This window comes from Calypte anna, chromosome 18 (assembly GCF_003957555.1).
Source record: "Calypte anna isolate BGI_N300 chromosome 18, bCalAnn1_v1.p, whole genome shotgun sequence".
Taxonomy (NCBI): Eukaryota; Metazoa; Chordata; class Aves; order Apodiformes; family Trochilidae; genus Calypte; species Calypte anna.
The window spans coordinates 6342922-6369859 of NC_044263.1; the positions used below are offsets into that span (position 1 = coordinate 6342922).

The 26938-nt window shown below is 52.6% G+C and overlaps 2 protein-coding genes across 3 annotated transcripts; one reads left to right on the forward strand and one right to left on the reverse strand.

Annotated features, from left to right (window-relative positions):
* Window positions 1–4792: 4792 nt before the first annotated feature.
* OTOP2 (otopetrin 2) lies at window positions 4793–9936 on the reverse strand. The gene is made up of 6 exons (XM_008494486.2): window positions 9476–9936; window positions 8968–9104; window positions 8288–8346; window positions 7512–7645; window positions 6245–7134; window positions 4793–5139 (listed from the first exon to the last, which is right to left on the reverse strand). The coding sequence occupies exons 1-6, from the start codon at window positions 9879–9881 to the stop codon at window positions 4969–4971; spliced, it is 1797 nt and encodes a 598-aa protein (XP_008492708.1). The 5' UTR covers window positions 9882–9936; the 3' UTR covers window positions 4793–4968.
* A 3637-nt stretch (window positions 9937–13573) lies between these two features.
* On the forward strand, window positions 13574–23685 carry USH1G (USH1 protein network component sans). 2 transcript variants are annotated; one of them, XM_030461580.1, is made up of 3 exons: window positions 13574–13935; window positions 21338–22579; window positions 23308–23685. In XM_030461580.1, exons 1-3 carry the CDS (start codon window positions 13772–13774, stop codon window positions 23309–23311), a joined length of 1410 nt encoding a protein of 469 aa, XP_030317440.1. In that variant the 5' UTR covers window positions 13574–13771; the 3' UTR covers window positions 23312–23685. The 2 variants fall into 2 exon arrangements, with proteins under 2 accessions (XP_030317440.1, XP_008492707.1); XM_008494485.2 differs by lacking the exon at window positions 23308–23685 and having other exon boundaries at window positions 21338–22583.
* Window positions 23686–26938: the final 3253 nt, after the last annotated feature.

Below are 26938 nucleotides of genomic sequence, written 5' to 3' on the forward strand. Positions count from 1 at the left end.
TGGGCTTTAGTGCACGTGGTCCTAAGTTGGGGTGACTGCAGAGATGGGAGTCTGAATATATCCCAGGGTGGATAAATTTGCGTGAAAGTGGAGGTTTTGCCTTTCAAGATGGGCCTGAAACAAACTCCTGGGGTCTGCTGTGCCCCAGTGGTTTTGTCAATGGGACCATGCATCTGGGCTGCAGAGCTGAGCCATTCTTTCCAGCCTGACCAGCTCTCTTCTGGCTTTGGAGCTGAAATTGAACCCAGAGGAACTATAAAACCTTGGGAGAGTGGTTAACCCTCCTAATCTGGCCTTTCTGTTGAAGGGCAACATCTGTTTAATGTGAGCATATTGACACAAATTTAACCCAAGTCATTAAGTGAGCAGGAGAGGATGAGTTGAGCTGAGTGGATCCATCAGGGAACAGTGCCCCGGAGCAGCTGCCTTCACTGGGAGCTGGGAATGATGTTTGCTCCTCTGCTATCAGCAGCCAGATTGTCAACTGTGCACCCAGCAGCAATAACACCCGGGCTGGGCCAAACGGATCTGTAAACAGAACCCGGGGAGGAAGGAGCTTTGTGCTGTGTTTGCCCAAAGGCCACCTGAGGAACTCTGTGGGCTCTGTGACTCCCTGCCAGCCCACACCCTTCCTTCTCCTCTCCTGATAACCACCACGGGGACCTCTCCAGTGGGGCTGGGGAGTGGATGCTCTTTGGGGAGTGGGTACTTTTTGGGGGGATGACCACAGACAGCAGCCCCATCAACACAAAGGAGGGAGGCTGTGCCTGTCCCCCTCTGTCCCCCAGGTGGCTTTGCCTTTTCCCCGCAGGTTGGTTGGACCTCCAGCTGGTGTTGGGTTGCTCCCTGCTGGACACCACCACTGCTTTGGTTGCTGGAAGGTGACAGCTCCACCATCAGCTCCAGCCCTGGCCTCAGCACCCCAGAGCCCATCCTGCTCCTTGCTGCAAACCCATCCCTCATCTCCAGCCTGTGACCTCCTCCTCAATCCATCCTCTTTCCAGCTGCTGCTTTGGAAGGTAATAATTAACTTGGATTCCTCCCCTGTCCCTGACACACCTCAGAGCAAGTCACCCAGATAAAAGGCTTTGTTTTTTGATGGTTTGTTTTTTTTTCCTAATAAAACAAAACTCGCCCTCAAATAACAGATGATTAAGAAGCAGAGGAGGGGATACAAAACCCAGGTAGTGGTGGGATGATGACTCAGTCCTGGCCTTGGCCTTCCCTACTTTCTGAGCAGTGATTTCTGGGCTCTTGCTCTTTGCCTCTTCCCCTTTTTGCTGCTCTCCATTGCTGGCTCTGCCATGGTTTGCCTCAGGCCAGGGTCTGGATCAGGACCTTTTTGGAACTTGTGCAGTTGGCTCAAGTTCTGGGGCTGGATCTTGGGATCCTTGAGCTCAGCCAGAGCTGGGTTCTTAACCCTGCATCCCTTGGTGAGTGAATTTTATAGGTGGGATTCAATGGACTTCCTCAGCTCCCTGGCCAACCAAGTTTTGGTTTTGCCTTTTATACCAAAACCAGCAAGTCTGGGAGCCCTTGACAGATGTAGGAGCCTCAGGACAGCCCTTTGCTTTCCTCTAACTCTTCATCTGCAACAGCTGCCATTTAAACAGTCACCCTGAGGCATGTGGTTGTCCCTGTTCCCTATCCCCTAACACAGATCTGATCTCTGCTCCATGATTGATGCAATGGCAGGAGCAGTCAGCTGGATGGATGCTGCTGGTGGCCTCGGGGCCCAGCCTCATTCTCTACTCTGACACAGGCTTTCTGTTCACCCAGCTCCCGTGACTCAGTTTCCCTCCTTCCAGGCATGGAAGAAGGAGCTAACTGCAGGGATCTGTTACAAGGATCTGTCTACAAAACACCAAGGGTATTCTGACTGGCAGGACCCCTTCATATAACCCAGGTACTCTGTGTTTGGGGTGTTCTCTCCTCCCATAAAACTTCACCAGGGAGAGATGTCCCCCTTGTTAATGGGGCTGTGAGGAGGAGGGTCCTGGGTCTGGTGGGAAGGGATGGTGATGGATGGAGCAGCCAGCAGCAGTTGGCTGCATCACCAGGCTGGGGGGGGGGGGTTTCCCAGGGAAGGACAGGGATCCATGTGATAAGGACAAGGAAGCAGCTGCTCCAGGGGTGCTCCTGGGTTTGGGTGGCACAGCTGGGACACTGGGTGCACTGAGGAATTACACAGGGACATTTGGCCGACTTCCATCTGCCTGGGAGATCATCCCTTTGCACATTAACTGACCATGAGCTGGCACCTTCCAGCAAACAGTCCCTGAGCACCCAGCAGGACCTGTGTTTACAGGGTTCTTAGTGGCTTGGTTTTGGGGTGGGTTTTTGTGTTGGTTTTTTTTTTCTTTCTGGACTTCAGGGTGCTCTCTTTCCTTCTGTCCCCTTTCTCAGGTATATAGACAGGGTACACTGATGGCTGTTCCTTATCTGCTGCCCCTTCTAAGAGGGATGTATGTGGCTGGAGGGCAAAAGAAGAATGCAGTCAGCTGGAAGCCCCTGCAGTCCTGCACCTGCAGCCTGGAGATGCCTCAGGTCAGCAAAGTGCCCTCCCTGATCAGCTGCTGTCCCCAGTGCCCTCCCTGATCATCTGTTGTCCCCAGACCATTTTGGTGCATCCCAACGTGATGGCTTGTGGTTGGATGCTGTGATTCCTGCTGGCCCAACATCCTGGAAGAGTTGATATGATGTTATTGCCTCTATCAGGGCTGCGTGGGCTTTTGTGGGGTTCTCCTTAGGGTCTCTGTCTAGGACAGAGCAGTTCAAACTCTTCCCTGCCTGACTTGGTGTGCCCAGCCCTGGGAACCTGGGACCAAGCAGCAGCAAGAGTGCATAGGAGGAAAAACCAGTGTGTCCCCAGGAACAGAGCAGGTGATTCCAAGTGTTTTCTGCTCCCATCTGAGCTCAGCAGCTTTGACTAAAACAAAGTCCAAGGGTGTACACAAGGCTGACGTCTGTGCAGCCGTCACGTCCCTTTTCTGACTTAATCTGTGGCTTCTGCAGTTCAAATTAATAAGGCTTTTGTTTTATGAAAGGTAAAGCTTATACAGAGATTGTATCTTTGCCAGATCAATGGGAAAAAAGTACTGAGTCAATGGGAAAAAAAAGCCAGGCCTTTGCCAAGGTGGTGGGGCTGGGGGAGGCTTGGGGAGGGAAGGATTGACCCATCCCAGAGGTGCTGGATCAGGACAGTCCTCTGGGCCAAGGGAAGTTGTGCCAGGGGAGGTTTAGATTTGGTGTTCCTAAGGGAAGAGTTTCTTTAATGAAACAGTAGCCAGGCACTGGCTGCCCAGGGAGGGGGGCTCATCCACCTCCATCCACCCCATACCAGCCCTGCTCTAGTGGGCATGGTGGGGGTTTTGGGGTGGGACTCAGTGATCTTAGAGGTCTTTTCCAACCATGACAGTTCTATGATTCTGTGAAACTGAGGTTTGCCCCATCTCCTACCCACCTTGGAAACCAGCTGCTGGCAGCCAGGCCAGTGTCAGGGCATCCAGAGGCACTGCCCCCCTCTGCTTTGGTGCTTTAGGCTTGGTGGGAGAGGGGTTGTTTAAAACCCATGAGCCCAGGATGGGCCATGAGGTGGGAAATGGCATCACTCCAGTTCAAGTATCACAATTTCCATGTATTTATTTATTTATTCCTCTGCTGGGGGCACACTCATCCCTAGAGGAAGGCTTGATGCTTTCTGCCACCCTTGCTGTGTCCTTTATTGGAACCACAAACCCTGATCCCTCAGGGTGCAGACCAAGATTCTGCTGGGATGCTGGGCACAGCACAGGGGCTCATTTTCTACCTCCTGCAGCCCAGAAGTCCTGCTCTAAAAGCCCCCTCAATCATATTGTGGTTCATGGAGAGCTGCAGGCACCCAGAAAGCTGTGTCAGGACCCCAATGCTCTGTGCCCTGGGGCTGCCTGGGTGCTCCTGCACAGGCATGGGGTGCTGTGCCAGCATCCTTTCAGGGCACTGGAGGTCAAATTGGCCAGGGCACTGGGTTGATTTCTGTGTCCTAGGGTGCAGAAGGTCCCTTTGGGCGCTCAGCATTACAGTGAAAATCAATAAATAACTGTACAAAAATGTTTATATATTAAAAAATCCATTATCTATTTAAAAAAAAAACAAAAAACCACAACAAAACCCACAACTCTTTATCATTCCCCAGACTGCATTGCACATATGGTCTTTATGGGTTTTGAGCCCTGATTCAGGAAGATTGGGGAAAAAAGTATGCTTAGAGCAATCCTATGTCAGAGCCAGCTCAGGACCACGTGCAGAGCTGTCCTGGAGACACAACCTGACCCTTGGGAAGAGGAGGCTGCAGTGATGCCCCCCTGGAGAGGAAGGGAAAGGTCCAAGAAGGCCAATATAAATCAGCAGTACAGAGAAGAAAGAGTAAAATGCTTCCCAAAGCCTTTGGTGGTCACTGGTTTGTTTTTCACATCTCTGCAGGGGAGTGGTTTTCCAACTGGCCATACCAGAGGTTTGAAGAGGTTTCTCTTTCTTTTCCTTCCACGCCTGTGTCAGGCCCTGGTACCCAGCAGGGCTCTGCCTGTTCAAGGGTGCTGAGCAACCACTGGAGAGCACATCAGTGGCATGGAGTGAACAGACCTTTCAGAAGGAAGGGTGAGTCTCTGCATGAAGCAAGGGTAAGTACCATCATCCTACTCTGGGCACCTTCCTTTTTTGTATCTCTCTTTTCTTTTTTTTTTTTTTCCCCTTTTTTCCTTTAAGTTCTAAGAACTTCAGAAACACACATGCACATCCACACACAAGTAGCAAAAATAAAATCTGGACTATGTTTGAGTGATCTTCACTGACAGTTCATAAATGCCCCAACACTGCAAGGCAATGTGATTCAGGCAGTGCTGGGGACCCCTGGGGACATCTGGGCAGTCTCCTAGCCCTGGAGTAGGAAGCAGGTTGAGGAGAATCTCCTCTTCCTTGGAAAGGAGTTCTTTAGGACATGATGTAGACCTCCAGCAAACTGGCCACTGCGTGCATTCGGTAGAAGATCCCAAAGGGCAGGCAGATGTCCACGATGGCTGGCCACATGGAGTCACCATAAAAGTTCAGTTCTGTGTCATTGTCAAACTGAGGCCGGGCCCCAAACGCTGGCATGATCCAGAGCTGTTTGGGAAAACAGGAAAACAACACTGCAGTGAGAAAGGTGCATGGCACAGCAAGCACCTGCAAACCCAGCTGCTGAGAGGTGGGACACGAGCAACCTTCTGAGCATGGCCCTGTGTCTGCATGAGGATCAGGTGTGATGTGGTGCTGGACCTTAAGCGCAGTTTGGATTTCGGGTTGAAGAGAGGCTTGAACCAAGGGCTGAAGCACTCCACGTGGGGAAGAACTTGAGTACCTTGCCAGTTAGCATGAACCTGCTCTGGTCAAACTCCCTGGGTTGAGCAAACTTGGTAGGGCTGAGCTGGCAGCAGCTTGGTCTGCCCCAGCTTGGTTGTGTGTATTGAGCTCCAAAGCTCAGCCAGAATGTGTATTGGGTTGCATGGAGGTTATCAGCCCATGATTCGTGAGCTTATATATGGAGTGAGTTTCTGGATGTGGTGTGACTGACTATCTGGAGACTTGAAGGCTCTCAAGGTGGCTGCTTTGGAGGTACAGCTGTAATCCTACATTTTATTTTATTTTTTTACAGGGAGCTGCAGTCCCCTGGCTGCTCATGAAAGTGAAGCTGGCAGTGACCAGTTTCTCCTCACAGCCACTGGGGTCAGGGTTTGGGCTCCTGGGCTATGGGTTGTGAGAAGCCATGCTGGCATTTTACAAGAAAACCCAGACTTCACCCCAGGTGTTTGTCACATTTCATCCTTTCTTTGGGGGTGTAAGAGAAGGGTTTAATGCAGTTTATTGCTTTCAACAAGCTATTCTGTCTGCTAGTACCCATCAAAAGTACTGAACTGATTCTTGTGCCCACTGATTTTGTTGCCTGATATTCTGGTGAGAGGTGATGAGTCTATTGACCTAGCTTAAAATGTCTCAACTCTAGGGCAGTTTCTCTTGTTTTTAAGTGACAGGGACTTGCAGCTCTCTGCATGTACACGTGTCAGTCAGTCAGTGTGCTCTCTGCTCAGAGCAGGCACAGAAAGGGCTGGTTTTGCCCTGGCCCTGGACTAGTCCCCAGACACCCCAGTCCTTTCCACCCCAGACTCTTCACCCATGTCCTTGCTCCCCTACCCTCCCACCCTGCCAAACTCTCCTCTCTGCATTTACTCACTATGATGTTGCTCAGCAGGAGGAACATGGAGATCTCCCTCAAGAACTTCCTCCTCCAGTTCATCTTCCTGGGAGCTGTGAGGGACCTGCCCAGCTCAGCAGGACAGATGCCTTCAGCTCCAGGGGCAGTGCTGGGGGCCAAGGTACTGGCACTGTCGGGCACACGGAGGGACACGGCATTGATGTTGACAAAGGTGAGGCCATAGAGATCCTTCTGGTGGGAATCATGCTTGTGGTCTTCCTTGGGGGGCTGGCGGTGAAGACCCTCGATGATGAAGATGTTCTGGAAGGTGTGCTGGGCAATCATGAGGAGGGCATAGGTGAGGTTGAGAGCACTGATAGCGTCCCTTGGCGTGCTGGCTACGATGGCCACGATGGAGTAGTAAGAAATAGCATATTGCCCCAAGGCTGCACCCATCAGCAGGGCCACGTCCAGGGTCCTGGTTGGGTTCTTGTGCCGGTCCATGTCTCTCTTGTCGAACCGGTAGATGACGGAGCCCCCAATGCAGACAAGGGACATGAGGCCCAAGCACACGATGTTGAAGATGTAGTACATGGTGAGTGCTTGGCTCTTCTTGCTGGATTCGGTGCTGGAATTTACCTGCACCTCATAAAGAACGAGGACTCCCAGGCCACTCACCAGGATGATGAGGCCCAACATGATGCCTACAAAGAAGGTCCTGCGGAAGAGCCTGAACTTGAGGCGGTGGATGTGGTGGGAGTGGTGGTCTATGAAGCGCCCAACGTTCTTCCACATGACATAGACCATGGCAGAGGCAAAGAGGCTGTACTCAATGTTAAAGGGGTACAGCCAGAAGTAGCCGTTCTTGAAGATCTGGCAGATTTGGCTGTTGCAATTGCATTCTTCAGCTGAGCTGCTCCTCATCCCTGCTGAAACAAGACACAAACACAGAGATGCAGGGGTGTGAAAACAAGGAGCAGCCCTGAGGAACTGGATACTTTGGGTCAGTGAAAAATAAGACTAAGGGCAGGAGCACATGTGACCTGCAGGAGAGGTGGCAGGATAAATCTTTCTTTTTCCTTCTCTTCATTCCCATCCCACTTGAGGTTTCCACCTTTCTGGCTCCTCTGTAATACAGGTTAAGAAACAAATCTTCAAGACCTGGCTTTTAACATCCCAGCTCTGTTACAGGAACCTTCAGCTCTAGACAGACCCCCTGAAAAGTGACCAAACCTAACTTGCAGAACAATTTCTACCTCTTGGCCTCTCTTCCTCAACCAGATGACTCCACAAACAGGGAGATTACCTTTCAGGAGCCACCTGAAGATATCCTCTGTCACATTCTTCTTCAACTTTGAATGTGCTTTGTGGACGGACTCGTCTGTCACTGCTGACATCCACACTGCCAGGTTTGTTGTCAGAGTAAGCATCAAACCACACCTGCAGAGGAAGGAGGAGGAGGAAGATGGTCATGGGATGAAACCAATGGCTCTAGGCTACATTGCTTCCATCCATCATACAGGTGTATCTGTGCTCAGGGTGACTGTGGGAGCTGCCTGAAGAGGTGTAAGTTCTCTGCAGTAGCCAAGGTTAGAGATCCCAACCCTTGCTTTGCAGCTCCCATCCTCTAATCTTTCACTCTTTGGCTGTTAGCAAGGCCCTGTTCTTCATGTTGATTTTGGAAGAGCTCTATAGTGAATGTGTTATTAGGTCTGGGTTGGTCTCCTGTCAATCCGGTCTCACAAAGCTATACAAGATCTTGTTTCAGCCTGAGGCTTGCCCACTCTATCATTACTTTCACCAGAAAGTAAAAGTCATCTATGAATCATTTTCTTTAGTGCTAATTATTTATTTACTGCTAATCTGCTCTGAGTAATGCTTGTGTTCTTGAACTGAATCCCAGCCCTGATATATCCACAGCTCATAAACCTCAACTACTTGGAGCTGGGATCTAAGGCTTGCTGGACACTCAGCAGGTTCAGTTTTGGGCAGCATGAAGGGAGATGGGATTATCCCAGTTTACTGGTTTGGGGTGGCCCAGGTCTCCTGGAGCAGTGGGATTCAAGGAGCAGCAGTGCTCACCTGGTGACGTTCAGGTGGACGTGGACACAGTCTTTTGCAGAGAGCCACAGGAAATATGTCTGGCAGGGGCAAGAGGAGAAAGTGTTATTGCCAACAAAGCAAAAAGGCAAATCCCATCATTCTGAAGTCGGGATCTCCTTGCTCAGCACCTCTTTCACTTGGGTCTGTCCGGGTCCAGCCTACTAGTCCCTAATCCTGGCCATTTGCTGGGTGTGGTACCTTCTATCTTTGCTCCTCCTGCCCTGTCCCACTGCCCTTGCTCTGCCCATGCCAACCCCTGTTCCTGTCCCTTTTTAACCTCTGCCCACCTTGGTATTGTCCCAGAGAGTCCTCTGTGTAGGGATTTGAAACCAGGAGGCAGTTCCTGCCCTGACTGTCCTCCTCCCTTGCTGTTCTTCATGGGAAAGGAAACCTGGCTGGCTGGGGCTGCTCAGGGTTTATAACAAACCATCCCAGCATAAACTAAAATGTGGAACAACTTTAAATAGATGCCATAAAGTGAGATGCCACATCTGGGAGCTGTCGTGGTGGGAGGGAGATGATGAGGGCTGGGTGGGAGCTGAGCTAAGCCCCTGGCATTTGCTGCAGGAGAAGCTGAACCATGTCCATGAGCTCAGAGCTCCTTCTGCTGGTGGCTGAGTCCCTCCACCCCTCTCCAGGACAGGGCACGACTCTCTCACCTGGACGACCACAAATATTGCTTGCACGATGGGGTAGATTATTTTGATTGCAGACAGGCAGCTGTAGAAGCTGGAATAATACCCGATTTTGAACACGTCCATGACAAGGCTGAAAATGGCAAACAGGATCAGGCCTCCTGTTGAGGAACCAAAATACCTGTGGTTGGACAGGGGCTGATGTGGATAGAGGTGAGGAAGAAAAGGAACTATTGCCATGAAGAGGCTTTGCTTCAGCCTCTGTTCTTCCTCTCCCAGCACCCAGATCATCTTGGCACTAACAGAAACAGACAATAATTTTGTCTGGAAGGAGCTTTCCATCAGCCCCCTGCTCTGGCCAGTGAAGGAACTGGGACCTCACATTCTGAAGCAGGGCATGGGGCCGTGCCTCAGTACAGGAGAAGGAGTCTTTAGCCCAAATGGTTGCTGTTTCCCTCGTAATAACTGATGTCTCCATGAAGTGCCCACCCTGCCACCTCACCTCCACCCCCAGCCCTTTCAGAGCTCCTACCTCTCAGCCAGATGGGCCCAGCATGGGAGTCTCTGCAGAGGATGGCATCTGGGCAGCGGGAGGTGCTGGCGAGGTAGAAGATGATCCAGACGATGACTATCAGCATCATGACAGTCAGGAGGAAGAAGACATCATAATCATGCACAGCAATCTTCTCAAAAGCCCCACTGCTCACCAGCGTGCAGGCCAGCAGGGCCAAGTGCACGGCCAGCAGGATGGAGAACATACGGCCACCCTTCTTCCATACTTCCTTGGAGGCAGGAGTGGAGTGTGGCTGGTGAGGCTGGTGGCTGAAGGACACGATCTGGCTCGAAGCCAGGTTGGCTTTGTCATCCTTGTGTCCACAGCCCATGCTGGAGTTGGGGTGTCTGATCTCGCTGTCCTTCCGCACAGGCTCTGCAGACATGGTTCAGGTAATGCCTTAGCTGAGGGTTAATGCTGTTGGGAGGAGAGCCCCATGAATGGGAGGCGTCACTTCATTTTGAATAGCCCAGGGCTGGACCAAAGCAGGACATGTGATGAAGAGGAGAGAACGTATCAGAGGTTTGGGGAAGGCTGAGACAAGGAATGCAGAATGAGGGATGAGCTCATTTTCAATCTTTCTCTTCCCGGTTCCCTGAGAGCTGTGCTCTTGCTCAAGATACTTGTGCTTGGGGAGGCCCCAGGTCAGTTTGACAAAGCATATGCCCAATTTGGAACACAATGTTTAGATGTTTATTGGTGCAAGATATTGGAAAAACACCAGAAAAGCACCCACAGGATCAAATATCCTGGGGCAAGAGGCCAATGTGGTTTGATTTCTACATATCATCTGCTAAACACTTTGAGAAAATGTTGTACTTCCTGTCTGAGGAAGAGGCCACTGAAAGGTGAGAAAACTCCAGGAGTCTTTGGTCCATCACAACATGATTTATACCTGTCCCTGCAAGAAGGATGTGAGCTATTTCCACTGTCACTCCCTCTAAAGCCCCTTGCCTCTGCCAAGCTTGGGACGTCATTGGTTCTCAACGCAAAGCAAATTAACTTGTCAGACAAAACCATTCCACCAACCTGCTCTGCTGCCTGGAATCCAAATCTCTGCTCTTGCCAGGCTGCTGGAGAAGTTTCTTCGTCACTGCAGCTTGGTCAGCCAAAGAATTTGTACCCCTTGGGATATCTGTGATTTATACCATGTCTGGAGCCGGCAGCAGGGCTTCATGGGCTTCTCAGGGAAACTCACGTGATCCATTTTATGCAATAGCTGATTTTGGGGAAGCAGGAGAGAGATGAGGAGATCAGGGTTATTGACCTGGGGAGGGCATGAGATGACAACACTGCTAAGCATGGACCATGGCATGGACCGCTCAGTCACAGGGTCATGGTCACCATGGAGCAAAGCCACCCCATCAAACCCAACCACCTGCAGGCAAGAAGTCTCTTTCCTAAAGAGAGAACTGGTTTAGGTGATGAATTTATCTTTGATGATGATTTTGGGCTTGGCTTTCTGGTTAACTGAGCACAGTAAATACTGTGCCTCACCTCGGCCCATTCCCATCAGTATGCTCTATTCCTGCCGTGGTTTTAAGGGAAAAGAAGACATTTGCATTTGTATCTATATCTATTCAGTGGTAAAGGCAGCTCAGCCTTTTCCCACGCTTGGTGCCAACAACGAGGAAGTACCAGAACCAGAATGGGGCAGGATTTGGGGACTGGAGCCCGTGTTGTCCTTTGCTGACGCACTTTGCCTTTGACTTTAGGGTGGGATCACCTTCCCCTGGCCCTCAGGAATTTCAGGCACCTCAGGAAGTGGTGTTACAAACCATGGTGGGTGTGTGTGGGATTTGCCAGACAAAGGGAGAGCTTTTGCTCAAGCACTTTCACCCCAGCTGTTATATTTTGGTGGGGGAGACAGGGGGACACAGGACACCGGATGGGGACAAATTTTATTCCTTTGTGAGCACGCCTGCTTTGGAGATGTCCCTGTTGCTTGTCTCTTCTGGGGCAAGCCCAGAGAGGGGGCATTTTGCTGCACGTTTCTCAGTCCCATTCTTGACTGCTCTTTCTTGCACCACTGGGGCACCATGGTGGGATGGTGAAGGACAGCTCAGAATTTCCTCTGCATCCCAGGGATTTGTCTTTCCCGTGCTGCCACCAGCCGGCTGCCACCAGCAGTACTGGGTCAGCCCTGCCTGGCCCCTGCTGACCCTTTGGAATTCCTCTTTTGGGGGAGTGGGTGAGCTTTTCCCAGTCTGGAGCCTTTCCCTGGAGAAGCCCAGATTCCCGAGGTGGTAAATCTGAGCTGATAGTGGGGATGTTTTGCAGAAGCCAAAAGTTCAGAGTCCTCCTGGGCTCAGTGCACTGATTTATCCTCCTTAACAGCCAGCACAGAGTAGAGAGCATTTATTCCCTTAGGCAATGCTCCCAGTTTCCCTTGGCAGCCACCATACAGTAAAACCAGCTTAATTAGTAATAAAACAAGAATCATTAAATAGCCTCAGTAATGAATTGCAGGCGTTACTGCTCTGCTTTTCATCTTGAAGTATCCCAGTGCCAAATACCTCAGCATTTACAGCATTCCATCATTGGGACTCATCCAGGGAGGCTGAGCAGATGTGAGTGAACGGATGGGGGGGGGGTCAGACCCACCCTCTGCTGCCTTACGGGTGTCCCAGGCAGCTGGAATGGTGACTCTGTGGTGGTCACCCAGGGGTTAATCACTGCACCTTGCATGGGTGCACCTCAGCCTGCTTTTGGGCCCCCCTGCTGTCTTGGGGCTCATAAAACCAAGCTGTGTTTCTCTCTGGTTTTTGGTTTTGTGTCTTTGTTTTTGTTTTCCTCGCTGCTCATTACCTTCCAGCTGGTGCTACTGTTTTTCAGCCTTTCCTCATTTTTTCCACTCTCTTTCTACACCTATTCTCATTTTTCTCACTCTCTTTGCCTGCTTTTCTTCATTTTTCCATTCTTTCTCCATCTTTCCCCATTTCTCCACTCTCTTACCCATCTGCAAGGTCTGCCTTCCCCCTCTCCAAACCTCCTCTGCCCCACAGGACTAGGGTGGCAGATCAAGGCTCCATCCCTCGAAATCTCCATCCCTAGAGCCAGGACACACAAAACAAGAGGAGAGCAGGGAATTCACCCTCTGTGACAGCTGATCTCGAGGGATCCAACTGACCATTGGGTGCAATGTGCCCTGAGAGCCTCATCCTTTGGCCAGCACCCAGGCTGGGCTCCGAGCTCTCCCGACAGCAGAGGGTGCCCAGGGGACGGGAATCCGGAGCTGGAGGCATTGCCTGGGGCCACCCAGCTCCCACAGGGCTCATTGCAGCCAGAAATTCATGTCAGAATAAAAGACACTGGCCCTTGGGCACATCATGGTACAAGTACTGAGCTTGGTTTAAGGTTTTGTTTGTTGTTTTTTTCCTCCAAAAAGGAAGGAGGGATGAGGAAGGGAATTTTTCCAGCTTGTAAGAATTACTGCAGGTTCCTGGGGATTCCTGATGTATGGTTTGTTGTGCAGTTCCCTAGAAAGCAGGGGCCTGTGGGCACAGGGTAACTGGGGGACAGGGATGGTGACTGGGTCTGCTGTTGTCTTCTGGATGACACTCCGTATACATATATATAGATATATATATATGTGTCTGTGTGTGTGTCTGTGTTTATATGTGTATATATATATGGGCTCTTTTACCAGGAAAAACTGAGCTGTGGACACCCCTGGTGTAGCTCTGGAATCAGGGACAGTCCCCAAACTGCTCTTGTCCACCTCTGCATGGAGCAGGAGCCCCTTCCAGGTCCCTGCTCTGATGGGGCTAGGAGTGGAGGCAATGGGGGCTCCTGATCCATCACACCCCCCTTCCTCCTCTGGGTGCTGCCGATCCTCACTCGAGGTGGGGCTGTTACAGCAAGGGGCATGCAGGATGGGGCAGGATAGGGCCCCGGGAGCCATTCTGGCACCTGGGGGGACTTGGAGACCTGGCGAGGTGTCACTGTGTGACCCTGTGCCCGGCACAGCCACGCTGCTTCACTGGAGCTTTTAATGTGCCGAGGAGCCGGTGTGAGGGGTTCCCTGCGAGGAGCTTTCCGGGCAGGAGGATGCTTAGGACCCAGGGAAGCGCTGGAGAGCCGGGCTGGCTGTGCTGGAGGAGCTCCTGCCTCCCCAGCCAGGACTTCTCAGGTGTCCTGAGCGGCGGAGCTGTAAGGTGGAGCTGTGTGAGCCCAGCTGGGCCCTCCTGGCAGCTCCCCCCCTTCCCCACCTCCATGCCCATCCTTTGAGCCCCCCCGGGCACCCATGCGCTCGCCCAGGGACCACTCCGCACCATGAACGACCAGTACCACCGAGCGGCCCGGGATGGCTACCTGGACCTCCTGAAGGAAGCCACCAAGAAGGACCTGAACTCCCCAGATGAGGATGGCATGACCCCGACCCTATGGGCTGCCTACCATGGCAACCTGGATGCCCTGCGCCTCATCGTCAGCAGAGGGTGAGCACTGACCAACCCACGGGGCTGGACCTGGGGGACAGAGGACCCAGGACCCCTTCTTTCCCCCTTTCTCCCCACCCCCCTCACAGGTCGGTGTGGGTGCAGCTGCCCCACAGACCGATGGCTTCTGTCCAGAACATCCTCCCCCTCACCCCCCATCTTCTCCTCTTGCTTTTTTCTCCTTGGGGTGTTTTGAGCTTCATCAAATGCTCCTGAGGACTGTTCTGTGTTTTCCCAGCTCCTCTGACCCCATAACCACCCCGTGGTTCTGCTCCTGTCCCAAACCCTGCCTGCAGCTCCCCAAGTGGGTCTGGGTCCCCCCTTGCAAGGGCTTTTGCATTTGGGTCCTCTAAAGACAAACATAGCACCTCGGGTCACTGACCCAAAACCCATCCTTTTAAATAAGGAGGCAGAGAAGAAAACTGCTCCTTCTGTCCTGAAAAATGCCTGTACGGAGAGCTGTGTGCTGTGCCAGCTGGCAGGAGGTGACAATCCGCTGTTTTACCCAAAGTGAGGTCTGAATGCATGATCCCAGGGCAGTCAGGAGCTGGAAGTTGAGGAGCAGGTTCCCCAAGAGAAGATTTATTTGAGCCCTTGGCTTCCCCATGGGTGCTGCTCGGTGCTGATGCCCCTCAGTCATTCACCCTGGGCTGCCAGTTCTGAGGGTCTCTGGTGTGGATGTGGAGGAAAGGGAGTGGGATCGAGGGGGCTGGAGGGCTCTGCATCCTGGTGTTGGGGAACTGATCAAGAATGTCTGTGCCAAAGCAAGAACTGCCATGAGTAGCTCCTTCCTGAGCAGCAGTGGCTCTCCTGTTCTTCCCATCCTCCTGAAGGAACATGTCCTGTGGCTTTTCCCACCTGGCTGTCCTGAGCACCTCACCTGAAGGACCCAAGGTGTGGGTACCTCAGCCTCGTGCTGCCAGATTGGTGGTGCCACTGATTCTGATTTACTGCTTTGCAGTACTGAGGCACAGTGCTGGGCTTGGAGGCCTGGATGTGCCTCCTGGGAAGGGCTCTGCTGCTCCACGTTGGGTGGAGGCTCAGTGGGGCTGTCAGGTCCCAGCCAGGGGTTTTCTGTGTCCATCTCGGGCTGTGTTTACAGCTCTTGGACACCCTGTTTCCGCTGTGCCTGTTCCTGGGTTCACAGCATCTCCTGAGACTCTGATCTGCTTGTGTAAAACCTTCTGTCAGCTCCCCTGGCCCTGGCCAGCTGTACTTACAGGCAGAGGTCCCCCAAACAGTGCCATCCTTCCATTGCAAAACATTTTCTTTCCAGATCCAGAGGTCAGAAAGGCTGTGTACAGTTATTTTGAGAAGTCCTTGAGTGCCTGGCAGAACAGGAGTGTGCTCAGGACAAGATGACTTCAGAGTCCAGAGGGGAGAGAGCGAGACATTGCTCTGAATGGTGCATCCCAAGGTGCTCCTGGGTTGGGAGGCCCACGATGCTCCCCTGTGTGGTGGCTGTGGAACTTCTTCTGCACCTCTCAGGAGAGTCTGTGCCCAGCAGGAACCTGCTCTGAGTTCCCTCTGGGGGGAAATCAGGGCTGGAGAGACAAGGGCAGGAGCTCTGAGGATCAGACCTCAAAGTTAGAAATGGTTTCAAAGACCCTTTGATAGCCAAAAAAATCAGTCTGAAAGGACTCTGCTGTGGATTGTTCATCCAAGGCATGGGCCTTCCAGGCTGACTGTATCTCTGACTGTATCCCATGTCTCATTTTGTCTCCTTATGCTGCCATCCCCCATGGCAGGACACCCCCAGCCCCACTGTGCAGCCAGGGCAGCAGTTTCTGCCTCTCCACGAAACCCAAAGCTGCTTTGCCACTCAGGGGGCCCCTTTTTATATATCCATAGTGATCTGAAAGGTCCTCGTGGGCACAATCATATTTTGAGTGCAGCTTGGCTGCTGTTTAATTAACAGCCTACTATACATTTGTTCCTGACAGGGAAAATAGCCTGGCAAAAGCCCAGTGCCCTTTCTGTGATGGATGGAGGAGCAGAGAGCTCGTCTGTGGGGCTGCAGAATGTGTTTGTCTGTGCATCCATCTCCCTGGGTCAGATCCTTGCTCGGGGCCATGCAGAGCTCAGTGAAGTCTCTTTGCCTGCAGCTCAGCTGGGTTTGGAGCCAGGGCCACCTCTGCTCTCTGGTCTGGGTCTGTGAGAGGCAAAAAAGGCTCAGCCTGGGGACAGGGCTGCCAGAGCTGGGGGAAACTTTCCATGATTCTATGAAATCATGCAAGACCCAGGAGAGCCCATGGGCAGCTTGTAATTTTCTGCTAGTGCTTAGGATGATGTGACCTAGAGGGAAGTGTCTCTGCCCATGCAGAAGGTTGGAACTTCTGCAATCCATTCCAACCTGAACCAGCCTGTGATTCTATGTACAAAGGCGTTCAAGTCTTGTTCAGAGCTGAAACTCAGTGCTGTGTTGGACATGTTACCACTACACCTGCACTGGAATTACTGGGAGGCAAGAAGGAGGACCCCCGAGTATCCCAAAATTTCTGTCTGGCTTCTGCTACCAAAATATTCCTTGTTTGCGTGTGGGACTGTGGCACAGAGCAGTGCCTGGGGGGCTTTGGGGCTGGGCATGTGGGGATGAGAGAATCAGTGTTGGGGTCTGTGGGGGCTGGATGAGGTTCTGGGGGGATGCAGAGGCACAGTGGGTGATGGGGGGGTCTTGGGGCAGCAGGGAACACGGAATCCTCCTTGACAGTGCTGGATGGTGCTACTGGTGCCCACACAAGCTGGGAGATTGGGTCCAGGCTGTTATGGAATGTCCCAGTGGGACAGCAGGGTTGTGGGAGGGGCAAACATGATGGCTCTGGTCATGCCCTGTGCCCCAAATGATGGACATTTGGGATTGCCTGGGCTCTGTCAGCAGTGAAGGAGCCTCATTGATAGACCCGAGCGTTCAACAGGTTGTGGAGTAGGGAGGAAGAAAGTCTGAGAAGTGCCTTGGGGGATCCTTGAGGAAAGTTTGCTTCCTGAGCTCACACAGAGCAGGCTCATCACTCCATCCATAGCAGCTGGGGATGTGTCTGTGCCTCTGTGCCACCTTCATGTGGGGACAAAGAGAGAGGGTCATCAGTGGCTCATCCTTCTTGTCTGCAACACAAAAAGCCTTTTTCTTCCTCCTTGCTGGGCCCCAGTGAGAGAAGCAAACTCAATTAAGGTGCTGGCTGGGCAAAGGCAGGCTGGCTGGCATTTAGCACTGCAGCTCTTGAGAGCTCATTCTTCATCCTGGCTCGTTATGAGCTGCTGTGGCAGTAGTGGGCATCAGTCCAGCTCCAGTTAACCAGGGGCCTGGGGGCCTCAGCTGGGAACAGCCAGAACTTCTTTACCTTGGAGTGGAGCACAGGAGAAGCCAGGATGTGTCCTTCTGCTGGGTGGGTCCTCAGTCAGCTTTGCCACCTGGTGGTTCTGTGCTGAGGCATGCCTCAGTTTCCCTTCTTAGAAAGCTGAGGGTCACGGATGCTTTGGATGTTAATGTCAGAGGGGTGCAAGAGGCTGAGCAGTGGGCTGGAGAGGATGAGATGGTTCCTGACATCAGCCTGGCTGGGCAGTGGGGGTTGCAGCAAGGCACATGAAGGTGATGTGCATCCTCTGCACACCACAGGGCTGGTGGCTACGTGGGTGCCAGGAGCAGTGTGGCTGTGTTGGTGAGGACCTTCCCTGGGTGATGACCTGCTGGGAAGGTGAAGGAGCAAGCTGGAGCAGTGTTGCAGCTGTTGCTTCCGGCACCTTAGAGCCAGGTGAGACCTGGACATGGGGAAGTGCTGAGCTGGGAGTCATCCCCCCAGGCACTGCTGCTGCAGTGATCACCAGTGACATCAGCTGCTAGCCTAGGGTTTTGCTGCTACAAGAGCAAAAAAACACTGAGATGAACCTAACCTGCAGCATCTGGTGCTGAATTTTTAGGGATACAGACTTGGAGATAAGTCCTTGACCTACCACCCCCTGGGCAAGGACCCAAGGCTCTGCTCTGGCTTCAAATCTCATCTTTTCTGCTTCTTTCTAGGCTTTGCTTGGGTCATTGCCATGACTGATTATGCTAAAGTTGGTTGTTTCTTTCCTCAAGCTATAGATTATTTTTCCCTCTTCTCATATCAAAAAAATACCAAACCACCCCAAACCCTCTTATGGGAGCCAGGGGTACCTTGCACTCAGCTGGCTTCTGGTCCAAGGCCTGGATCCTTCATGCACACCCATGAGCCAGGGGGTGATCCAGCCCATTGCTATCAGAGGAACTTCCTACGTGCAGCCAAGGAAGGATATGTCAGAGCTGCTGGATTCCCTGGCTAATTGGGATGCTATGGGAGAAGCAGAGGGGGAAAAACCAGCAGGAAGGGAGTGAGTGTGAGTGTCCTGGTGCAAATGCAATGACTCAGGAGATGCAAACGTCCACCTAAGGGGCTCAATTATAGCATTTTTAATAATGATTATTACAGGAGTTGACTCAGCACTCGAAAACGCTTTGAAGTCGAGAAGTGCTACACTTCCCACCTGTTATTAAAATATGTTCCCACTTAGTGGACCCTGGAGTCAGCATCTCCTCATGTGTGGAGCCCTGGAGGTGAAGTTTTGCTGAGAGAGCCACCTGCCAGAGGCAGGGCCTCATGTTTATTATCTGCACTGGATCAAACACCTCTACTTTGCAAGCTGCTGTTCTTTCCTTCTGCTGAATTTTTAGTGCCTGCAGCAGACATTTATAGGGCAAAGGGACCTAGAGATCTGATTGTGCCCAAATACCTTTGGTTCTAGGCAGTGGAAATGTCTTGGGAAAGCTGGTTTGGATGGCCTTGCCCCTCACTTATTCTCCAAGGTGGTAAAAAAGCATGAGGAAAGTAGAACTTCAAATATGAAGCCCTCCAGACCTCTCTGGCTTTGCTCTTTGACACCCAAACCAGAGAGTCATGAGCCTGGGCTCTGAGATCTTTAGGGATCAAGCATCCATACACACACCTCGGGGAGCAAGAATGTTTCTGGTGAGTCCCCTGCTAAGTCACTGCCCAAATCATGAGTCCACATCCATGTTGGGACCCTCCTGGTGCTCTGGCTCCTCTGCCCACACATGCTGGGCACCCATGTGCCATACAGAGCACATGTAAACAAACCAACAACCCTTCACACGCCGGAGTCTCACCACCAGCCCCAGCAGTTCCAGTTTCACTGGCTCTTTAAGCCAGCTCCATTAATAATTTACTCCTCTCTTGCAATTCATCAAATATTTATCCTCCCCATGAATTTCCCAGCTTGGACATGTCACTACGAGGGTAGAAGTGAGGGCTGGGGAGTTACCACTCCTGGAAACTCAGCATTACCAGGCTACTGGCAGCTTCCTCCTCTTTATGGCTCCTCAGTCCTGTGATCTCCCACACTGCTCTTTCCTCACACCCACCTTTGAAGCCTTTTTATGAGAGATGTGGAAGGCTCTAGATGGAAGTCCTGTGGGGTTTGTGGGTCTTTTGGGCCCCTGCACAGTTTTGAACCTTTTGACTAACTTGCTGAATTTGCCAGCAGGCTTGAGGTTGTGCTTACCAAGTTTCTACAGATTTTGTAAAAGGATGTGCATGGTGGAGCTGCAGCTGAGGCTCCCTCAAGGGAAAAGCTGAGCACACTTCAGAGCAGCTCTGGGGAAAGATAGCCCAGGGAGCTGGCACTTTGGGTCCAAATAATCTCCAGTTTAACCCATGGAGGTTGTCTTAATTGCTTCTGCCTTTTGCTGAACCATTTCATTTTTGGTATTGCAAAGCTGAGATGTCATCAAAGCCTGAGGATGGTGAACTGGACACCCCCCTGGCTGGGTGGCTCTGATCCAGCTCCACTGGTCCCTGAGCAGCTGTGTCCAGAGTGGGCAGCAGGGAGCTGAGGTGCTGGGTGAGGATGTTAGTGGGTCTTGTGCATGGGCAGATGTGAAGCTGGAAGGGGAAAGAAGTCCCTCAGCTTCTGTGGTCTCTGTGCTCTTTTTCTGAAGAAGTTTTCAGATTCTTTCAAGTGAAGGCAAGTACAGAGCATGTGGGATCTGGGAGGAGGTTCTGGGCTCTGCTGCTCCCAGCTCTTGTCAACACAGGTCCTGAATCAGCAAGAAGTAACACGGGTTGAAGGTCTCAAGTGTGCAGGTGCCTTCCAGATTCCAGGTGTCACCAGAACTTGGAGCTGAGGTGTCAGAGGGACAAGGCTGGGTTCCTTTTAGAGCTCATTGAAGGGCATTGCAGAAACGGGCAGGAACTGTGCTGAGCCAGAGCTCTGGCAGAGCTGGGGAGTTGCTCCTGAGGGTGGTGGAGCTGCCCATCCTTAATAAAAGGCTTGGCCTTCTCCACGGGCAGGAAGGGAGAGAGCCTTGTTGACAGATACTGCTGCTGGCTGTGTGGCATTAGCACACAGCTCGGGGGAAGGATGGTGCCAGCAGGGGTGTGAACCAGCTCCTGTTTCAGCAGCTCCCAGAGGAACGTCAGGACAGACTTCCCTGCAATCCTAGGTCTGTCTGCATCCCCTCACGGGAGGCAGGAGATGCTGGGAAGTGGTTGTGCCCTGTAGGATCCCCCCTGGGGGTAGGGTCTGGTGTGGTGAGAAGAGATGCTGGTGGTGTTAGCTGAGTGTCCAGCTCCTGGGGAGTGCAGAAACCTAATCTCCACTTTCTCTGAAACTGGATTCTCGAGCTGTGCTAATACCAATGTTCTTCCAGCCCTGCAATTGAAACCGAGTGTGGGACAGCAAAAACCCTCACAAACCCCCAACCCCGAGGCCAGTGCCAGCAAATTTGTGCTGTTCTCTACCAGCAGTGTGTCCTCTTGTGCCCGCGGTCCCCCCAAAGCACCAACGGATGGGAGGGTGGGAAGGTGCAGCTTTCAGAACCAGTGCTGCTGAATGGCTGTCTCATGGTGGGACCCCATGGTGACCCACATGGGTTGTGATGTATGGAGAGGCATTTTGGGATGTCTCTCCACAGGATCTCTATGATGCCAAGATATGATGATTGATTTTGGCTAGAAATTAATGGGATGCTTGAGGTTTGAAATTTTATAACAAGTTTAAGGGCTGAGCTAGGATCAGCTCCATATCTCAGTTGTGGGCTATTCAGAACCAGGCTTGCCTACTTCCAAAAATCAGTTTGATGCAAGAATATTATCTCCTGAGAGCTTAATTCGAGCCACAAGAATACTCAGACTTGCATGTCAGGCACACGATTCCACATCAGTGGAATTCCACATCCCCTCAGAAGACACCCTTAAAATTAAGCTGTTGGGCCAGAGGTGTGCAGCTGCAGATTTCAAGGAGGCAACAGTTCCCAAGCTCCCAGTTCACTGGGAGGCAACAGTTCCCAGTCCTTAGCACAACTGGAAATAGCTCAGCAAGGTCCATCAGCCCTTCCTGCACACTAACTGATTATTTTCCTCCTGTTTAGGGGTGATCCAGACAAATGTGACATCTGGGGGAACACTCCTCTCCACCTGGCTGCAGCCAATGGCCACCTGAACTGCCTTTCCTTCCTCATCTCTTTTGGGGCCAACATCTGGTGCCTGGACAATGACTACCACACCCCACTGGACATGGCAGCCATGAAGGGGCACATGGAGTGTGTGAGGTACCTGGACTCCATCGCTGCCAAGCAGAGCAGCCTCAACCCCAAGCTGGTGAGCAAGCTGAAGGACAAGGCCTTTCGGGACGCGGAGAGGAGGATCAAGGACTGCGTGAAGCTGCAGAAGAAACACCACGAAAGGATGGAGAAACGGTACAGGAAGGAGATGTCGGATAACTCGGATACCATGAGCTTCTCCAGCTATTCGAGCAGCACCTTGAGCAAGAAGTTCCAGCACATGTCTATGGTGACTTCCCTGCCATACTCTCAAGCCACCATCCACGGCACAGCCAAGGGAAAGACAAAGATCCAAAAGAAGCTGGAGAAGAAGAAGCAGGTGGACGGGACGTTCAAGATCTACGAGGATGGGAGGAAAAGCATGAGGTCCCTGTCGGGGCTGCAGCTGGGGAACGATGTCATGTTTGTGAAGCAGGGCACCTACGCCAGCCCCAAGGAGTGGACTCGGCGTAACATCAGGGACATGTTTCTCACGGATGAGGACACCGTCTCCCGTGCCATAAGCGACCCGGGTTTGCACATGGACTCGGCCCACTCGGAAGTCAGCACCGACTCCGGCCATGACTCCTTGTTCAACCGCCCCGGGCTGGGCACCATGGTGTTCCGGCGTAACTATGTCAGCAGCGGGCTCTTTGGGATCGGGAGGGAGGACGGGGGCACCCCGGGGGAAGAGAATCCCCCTGGGGTTGGGGTCAAACTGCGGAGCCGCCTGCAGCGCTCGCCAAGTCTCAACGACAGCATTGGCAGTGCCAACAGCCTGCAGGAGAGGAACGCGGAGGAGCTGCCCTGGGATGAGGTGGAGCTGGGCTTGGATGATGATGATGAACCAGACACCAGCCCCCTGGAGACTTTCCTGGCTTCCCTGCACATGTTTGAGTTCATTTCCATCCTCAAGAAGGAAAAGATTGACTTGGAGGCCCTCATGCTATGTTCAGACAATGACCTGAAGAGCATCAATATCCCCTTGGGCCCCAGGAAAAAGATTGTGGATGCCATCCAGAGGAGACGACAAACTCTGGAGAAGCCAGATGTCATTGTAGACACTGAACTGTAAGTAAGAGATGAGCCCTCTGAGAGATTAAACCCTTCAGCAGGTGGAGATGTGGATAATGTAAGGTCTTTTTTTCAGCCTGCCTGAAGAGTAGGAGTCCAGGTAACCTCAGTGCTTCTCTGTGTGGGCAAATTCCTGCTCGTGTGGAAACATTGAGAGTTTGGAGAGGTGGCAATAGCATTGGGTCATTACTCAACAGCCCTAACGTGGCGGGGCAGGACGTGAATCCCTTGTTTTGTTTCATAACCTATATGAATGCAGACTGCTCTGTGGTCTGATTCTTCTGAGTCCCTGTAGCTGGGATTTTCAACCACGCTCAGGCTTGTCTTGACTCTTCACCTTTTGAAGGTGTTAGGAAATCAACCACAGTTGGTGGTGGGAGCAGGGTGACGGCCGTGCCCAGTGGCACTGGGAATCCTTCCCCAGGTGCTTGAGACCTTACTCAGACCTTTGGAGACTGCATGATCTGGGTTGGAGTTGTTGCTGGTTTATGGTGTTTCTAGGGCTTGGTTGGTGTGGTTTGGAGGACCATGTGCCTACCATAGAGGGGGAGGGATGGCATCAGTATGGGTGTCCCCACTGTCACATCCCCTGACACTCCAATGCCCTGTCTTGGTCACACTTCCCAGCCTTCAAATTATCTGTGTGCTTCTTCCTTTTGGTACAGGTACAGCTTCAGCCTTGGGCCCTCAGGGTGCTTAACAGATTTTTCTCTTTCCTTTTGCAGATAGCAGCAGCAGCATTTTTTTTTTTAAATGATCAAGTAACAAACGCAGTTCTAAGTTGCCAGAAAACACAAGCCAGAGACTCCCATGGAGCAGCTGAGAGCTCCAGCCACCCCACTGCTCCCTCTGGACTGCCCTCCTGCTCCCTTGCTCTGCTCCCCATCTCTGCAATGCTCCCAGGAGGTACTGGGGATGGAAGAACAACTGCTGAGATGGACCAGGCAGCTCCAGCCTGGAAGGGACAATGGTCTCCTGCTCACTGGAGGAAGAAGTGTGTTGCACACCTTGGTGGGCTGTCCTGGGCTGAGAGACCACACCAAGCCATGAAAGGAAGGAGAATCTTGCTGGTATTTTCAAAGGGACCCAAAATAAATAATTACAATCCATTTTTTTCTTGAGCAAGTGGTTGATTTGGGGGTTGGGCTGGAGGAGCAGGGGGATGGGGAGTCCTGGTTCTTGGTTGCACTGTTTGATGCTGTATTTTTGGAAGGGAATTCTGATTGCTGTGGCTTAGGGGTGGTTCTGCATGAGTTGTGCCAGCCTTGACTTTAGCCAGCAGGTCCATGAGTCCAGTCTGTGTGATCTGGAGAGTGAAATGGAGATGGTGGTTTGAACGTGTTGGTAGTTGAGTCCAGTGGTTAAATGTTTGTCCCACGGAGGCAGCATTTCTGTCCCATCTCTCCAGGACTTTGTGTAATTTGTGTGAAGGACCTTGATTTTTGCCTCCAGGAGCTTCCCAGGACTGAGTGTACCACTGGGCTGCAGCCCAGAGCTGCTTCCAAGCATCTGTGATACATCAGAGCCCAAAACACAGCTCTGAACCTCAGCATCAGGTGTCCTGCACAGACCTATCCATCTCCTGCATCACTTGCTTCCTGAGCCCTCAGCTCCTACCCCCACTGCACCATTTTATATACGTGATCTACAGGCAGCTCCTGGGTGCCAGGAGGGTTTCTGGGATTCAGCAGTGGGATGGGGACCTGGGCAGTGACAATCCCAATGGGAAAGAGTCAGCATCCCAATGCCTTGGGGTACTGATGACACTTGTCCAGGCTGGGCTGCAAAGTACCAGATTAGAGAAATGTTCCAAGTCCTGCTTACCCAGCCTTAACTCAGGGATGGAAATGACAAGGAATGACCCCAGCACAGTGACTCCTTGTGCACTCCCCCTGGGGCTGGCAGGGGTCTGGACCACACTTGTCCCTCCTGTGGGGGCTGTGGTGTTGCTGTTGGGGAGATGGGGATTTATTTGATGTGAGGCTGTGCTGCTCCCTGCCTGTGGGTGCCCTGAGGGTGAAGGGGAGGAGAAATACCCTTTGCAGCAAGAAATACCCTTTGCAAGCACCAAACACTCAGCGAGGTGGCTCTGTCCTGCCCATCCAAGAGGCTGAAGTCCCACCAGGGGAGGTGGGGAGGGTCCCAGCCTCCTGCTGCTGCACACAGGGATGCTCCAGCATCAGCTAAACCCCACCGTGGCACCAGAGGTCTGAGATCTTTCTGCATGGATGCAAACTGAGAAGGAGCTTTTGAAAGTGATTTTTTTTTTTTAAAGAGCTAAAAGTGCCTTTATATTTGAAATTTAAAGTTCTGCGTAACTCTCGGCTTGATTTGCAGGCAAAAGGGCGAGCGATCAGATGTGCTGACTCAGCAAGGCTGCGGCCCCAGCACTGTTTGGTTTGGTCCCGTTCCAGAGCCCGGGGCTGCGGTCCCAGAGGGTAGAGCTGAGCCTGGGCTGATATCACAGCTCCCTCTGCCGGGACCGGGAGAGCAGGATGGGACCCGCTGGATCTGCAGAGCAGCCGGGATGTGGAGAGGCAGAGGGATGAACACCAAATCCTGTGCCGGCAGGACCTGTCACCTGAGGCTGGCGTTCAGGTGAGGTCACAGTGGCTGAATTCACCCCCTTCCTGGTGCATCTGTGAGATTTCCTCCAAACTCTCTGCCCTTGGCACCCCAGTCCCTGCTCCCCCTCTCGGGATAACCAGCAGAGCAGAGGCTGCCCACCAGGAATCAGCTGCTGGTTGTAATTCCTCTGGGAATGAATCTTCTCTTTGGGTCGGTGCTGGACAGGGGAGGGGACCAGTTCACCCTGACGTGCATTGCTGTCACCCCAGTGTGATGGGGCCAGTTTACCCAGCAGGTGACAGGGAGAAGCAGATCTATTGCCTTGGCACCTACCAGAGCTTTTTCTGGCTGGGTGCTGGGATGGGGTGGGTGTTAGGGGCTCCCTAACTTTGCCTTTTTCCTTAGGAGCACCCAAGCTGTTGTTGATGTTGGGCTGATGCTGACAGAGATCCCTTCTCCTAACTTCTCTTTCCTCCAAAGATCTGGTGAAGAGTTTTGCTGACATGATGGACCCAGGTGCTGTGAGATGAATCCTGGCAAAGGTAAAACCAAGCCCAGAAACGCTGCTTGGGATTGCCAAGCCCTGAGATCAACGCAGTCACCCCCACGACTTCAGGGAGAGACCAAAACTGAGCTGTGACATCAACACAGCATTGCAAAGCCCAGGAGATGGGCTCAGGGCCATGGCTGCCCCAGGTGGGGTGAGGAGCACTGCCTGTGGCTGTCAGAGGCACCAGCACCCACTCTTTGGGCTGCTTGGCTTTTAGTTTGGTCCTTCATTTCCAGTCCTTAGCAAAACAAGGTGTTCAAAACCCTTAGCCCAGGAGTTGTCCCTGATTTCCAGTTCCCCTGCCCAGCTGGGCTGCTGCATCTCACTGGACTGGGGATGGAGCTGGACTCTGCTCACTCTGGCCATGGAGAGGGGATGTGGCTGTCCCCAGGTCCCCAGCACAGCCAGACTCCATGGCTGCTCTGCCCATCAGCAGCCTGGCCTGCCTGGGGAACCTCACTGGTGCTAATTGCATCTGCTTCACAGCTGAGAACAACAAGCTCCTTTCAGAGAGGGCACTTGTGAAAGCAGGGTGGAGGCCAGGGCTGGCACACCCTGGAGAACACCCTTAAATACCCTCCCAAACAGAAACCCAGCCAGGAGCAGGTTTCCCCAACCCAGCACCGCCAAACAGCATCCTCAGCACCTGCCAGTGGCCATGGGTCCTGTGGGCACCTTGCTGCAGGTGGACACACATGTCCTGGGGATACTTGTCCCTTAACACCCCAAGTCATGGACACCAAACCACCCCGTGCCTGCCTTAAATTGGGCTTCCCAGCAAAACCAGTCCCCTGGGTCTATTTCCTGGTCCCTGATGGTGCAGGAGGTGGTGGGCAGGGAGCAGAGAGAGGCTGAGGGGCAGTGCCAGGGCTCCAGCTGTAGCATGGACACCACCCTGGAGCTGGATGGCCCCAACTCCTTGGCTGGGGGAGCATTGCTCACCAAAGTGATGCTGGTTCACAGGCCCTGGTCTTATCCTTGTGTGGCTGCTGCAAGGGGGCTGTGTTGGCACCTGCTGTCACTTGGGTGCTTGTCTCAGGAGCTGCTTGGGCCCCTGGACTGCAGTCTGGAGGAGAGAGAAGGCAGGGGAGGTTTTTGGGGATGATTGGGGGTGGTATTGGAGATGGGACTGGCGGGCACGGAGTGAGCATTGCAGCTTCCCTGCTTGGCTGCTGGGTACTGGTGGCTGTCGCCGAGGGAGATAGGGCTGCTTCCCTGGGATTGGCATGGAAACTGAG

What these genes read in the sequence shown, in the direction of transcription:
- OTOP2 (XM_008494486.2), bottom strand. Translation starts at nt 9,881, where the DNA reads ATGTCTGCAGAGCCTGTGCGGAAGGACAGCGAGATCAGACACCCCAAC. An exon ending in CAATATTTGTGGTCGTCCAG is followed by an intron (nt 8,347 to 8,967) that starts GTGAGAGAGTCG and finishes TGCCCCTGCCAG; the next exon opens with ACATATTTCCTGTGGCTCTC. An exon ending in TCCTGCTGAGCAACATCATA is followed by an intron (nt 5,140 to 6,244) that starts GTGAGTAAATGC and finishes TTTCCCAAACAG; the next exon opens with CTCTGGATCATGCCAGCGTT.
- USH1G (XM_030461580.1), top strand. Translation starts at nt 13,772, where the DNA reads ATGAACGACCAGTACCACCGAGCGGCCCGGGATGGCTACCTGGACCTC. An exon ending in CGCCTCATCGTCAGCAGAGG is followed by an intron (nt 13,936 to 21,337) that starts GTGAGCACTGAC and finishes CCTCCTGTTTAG; the next exon opens with GGGTGATCCAGACAAATGTG.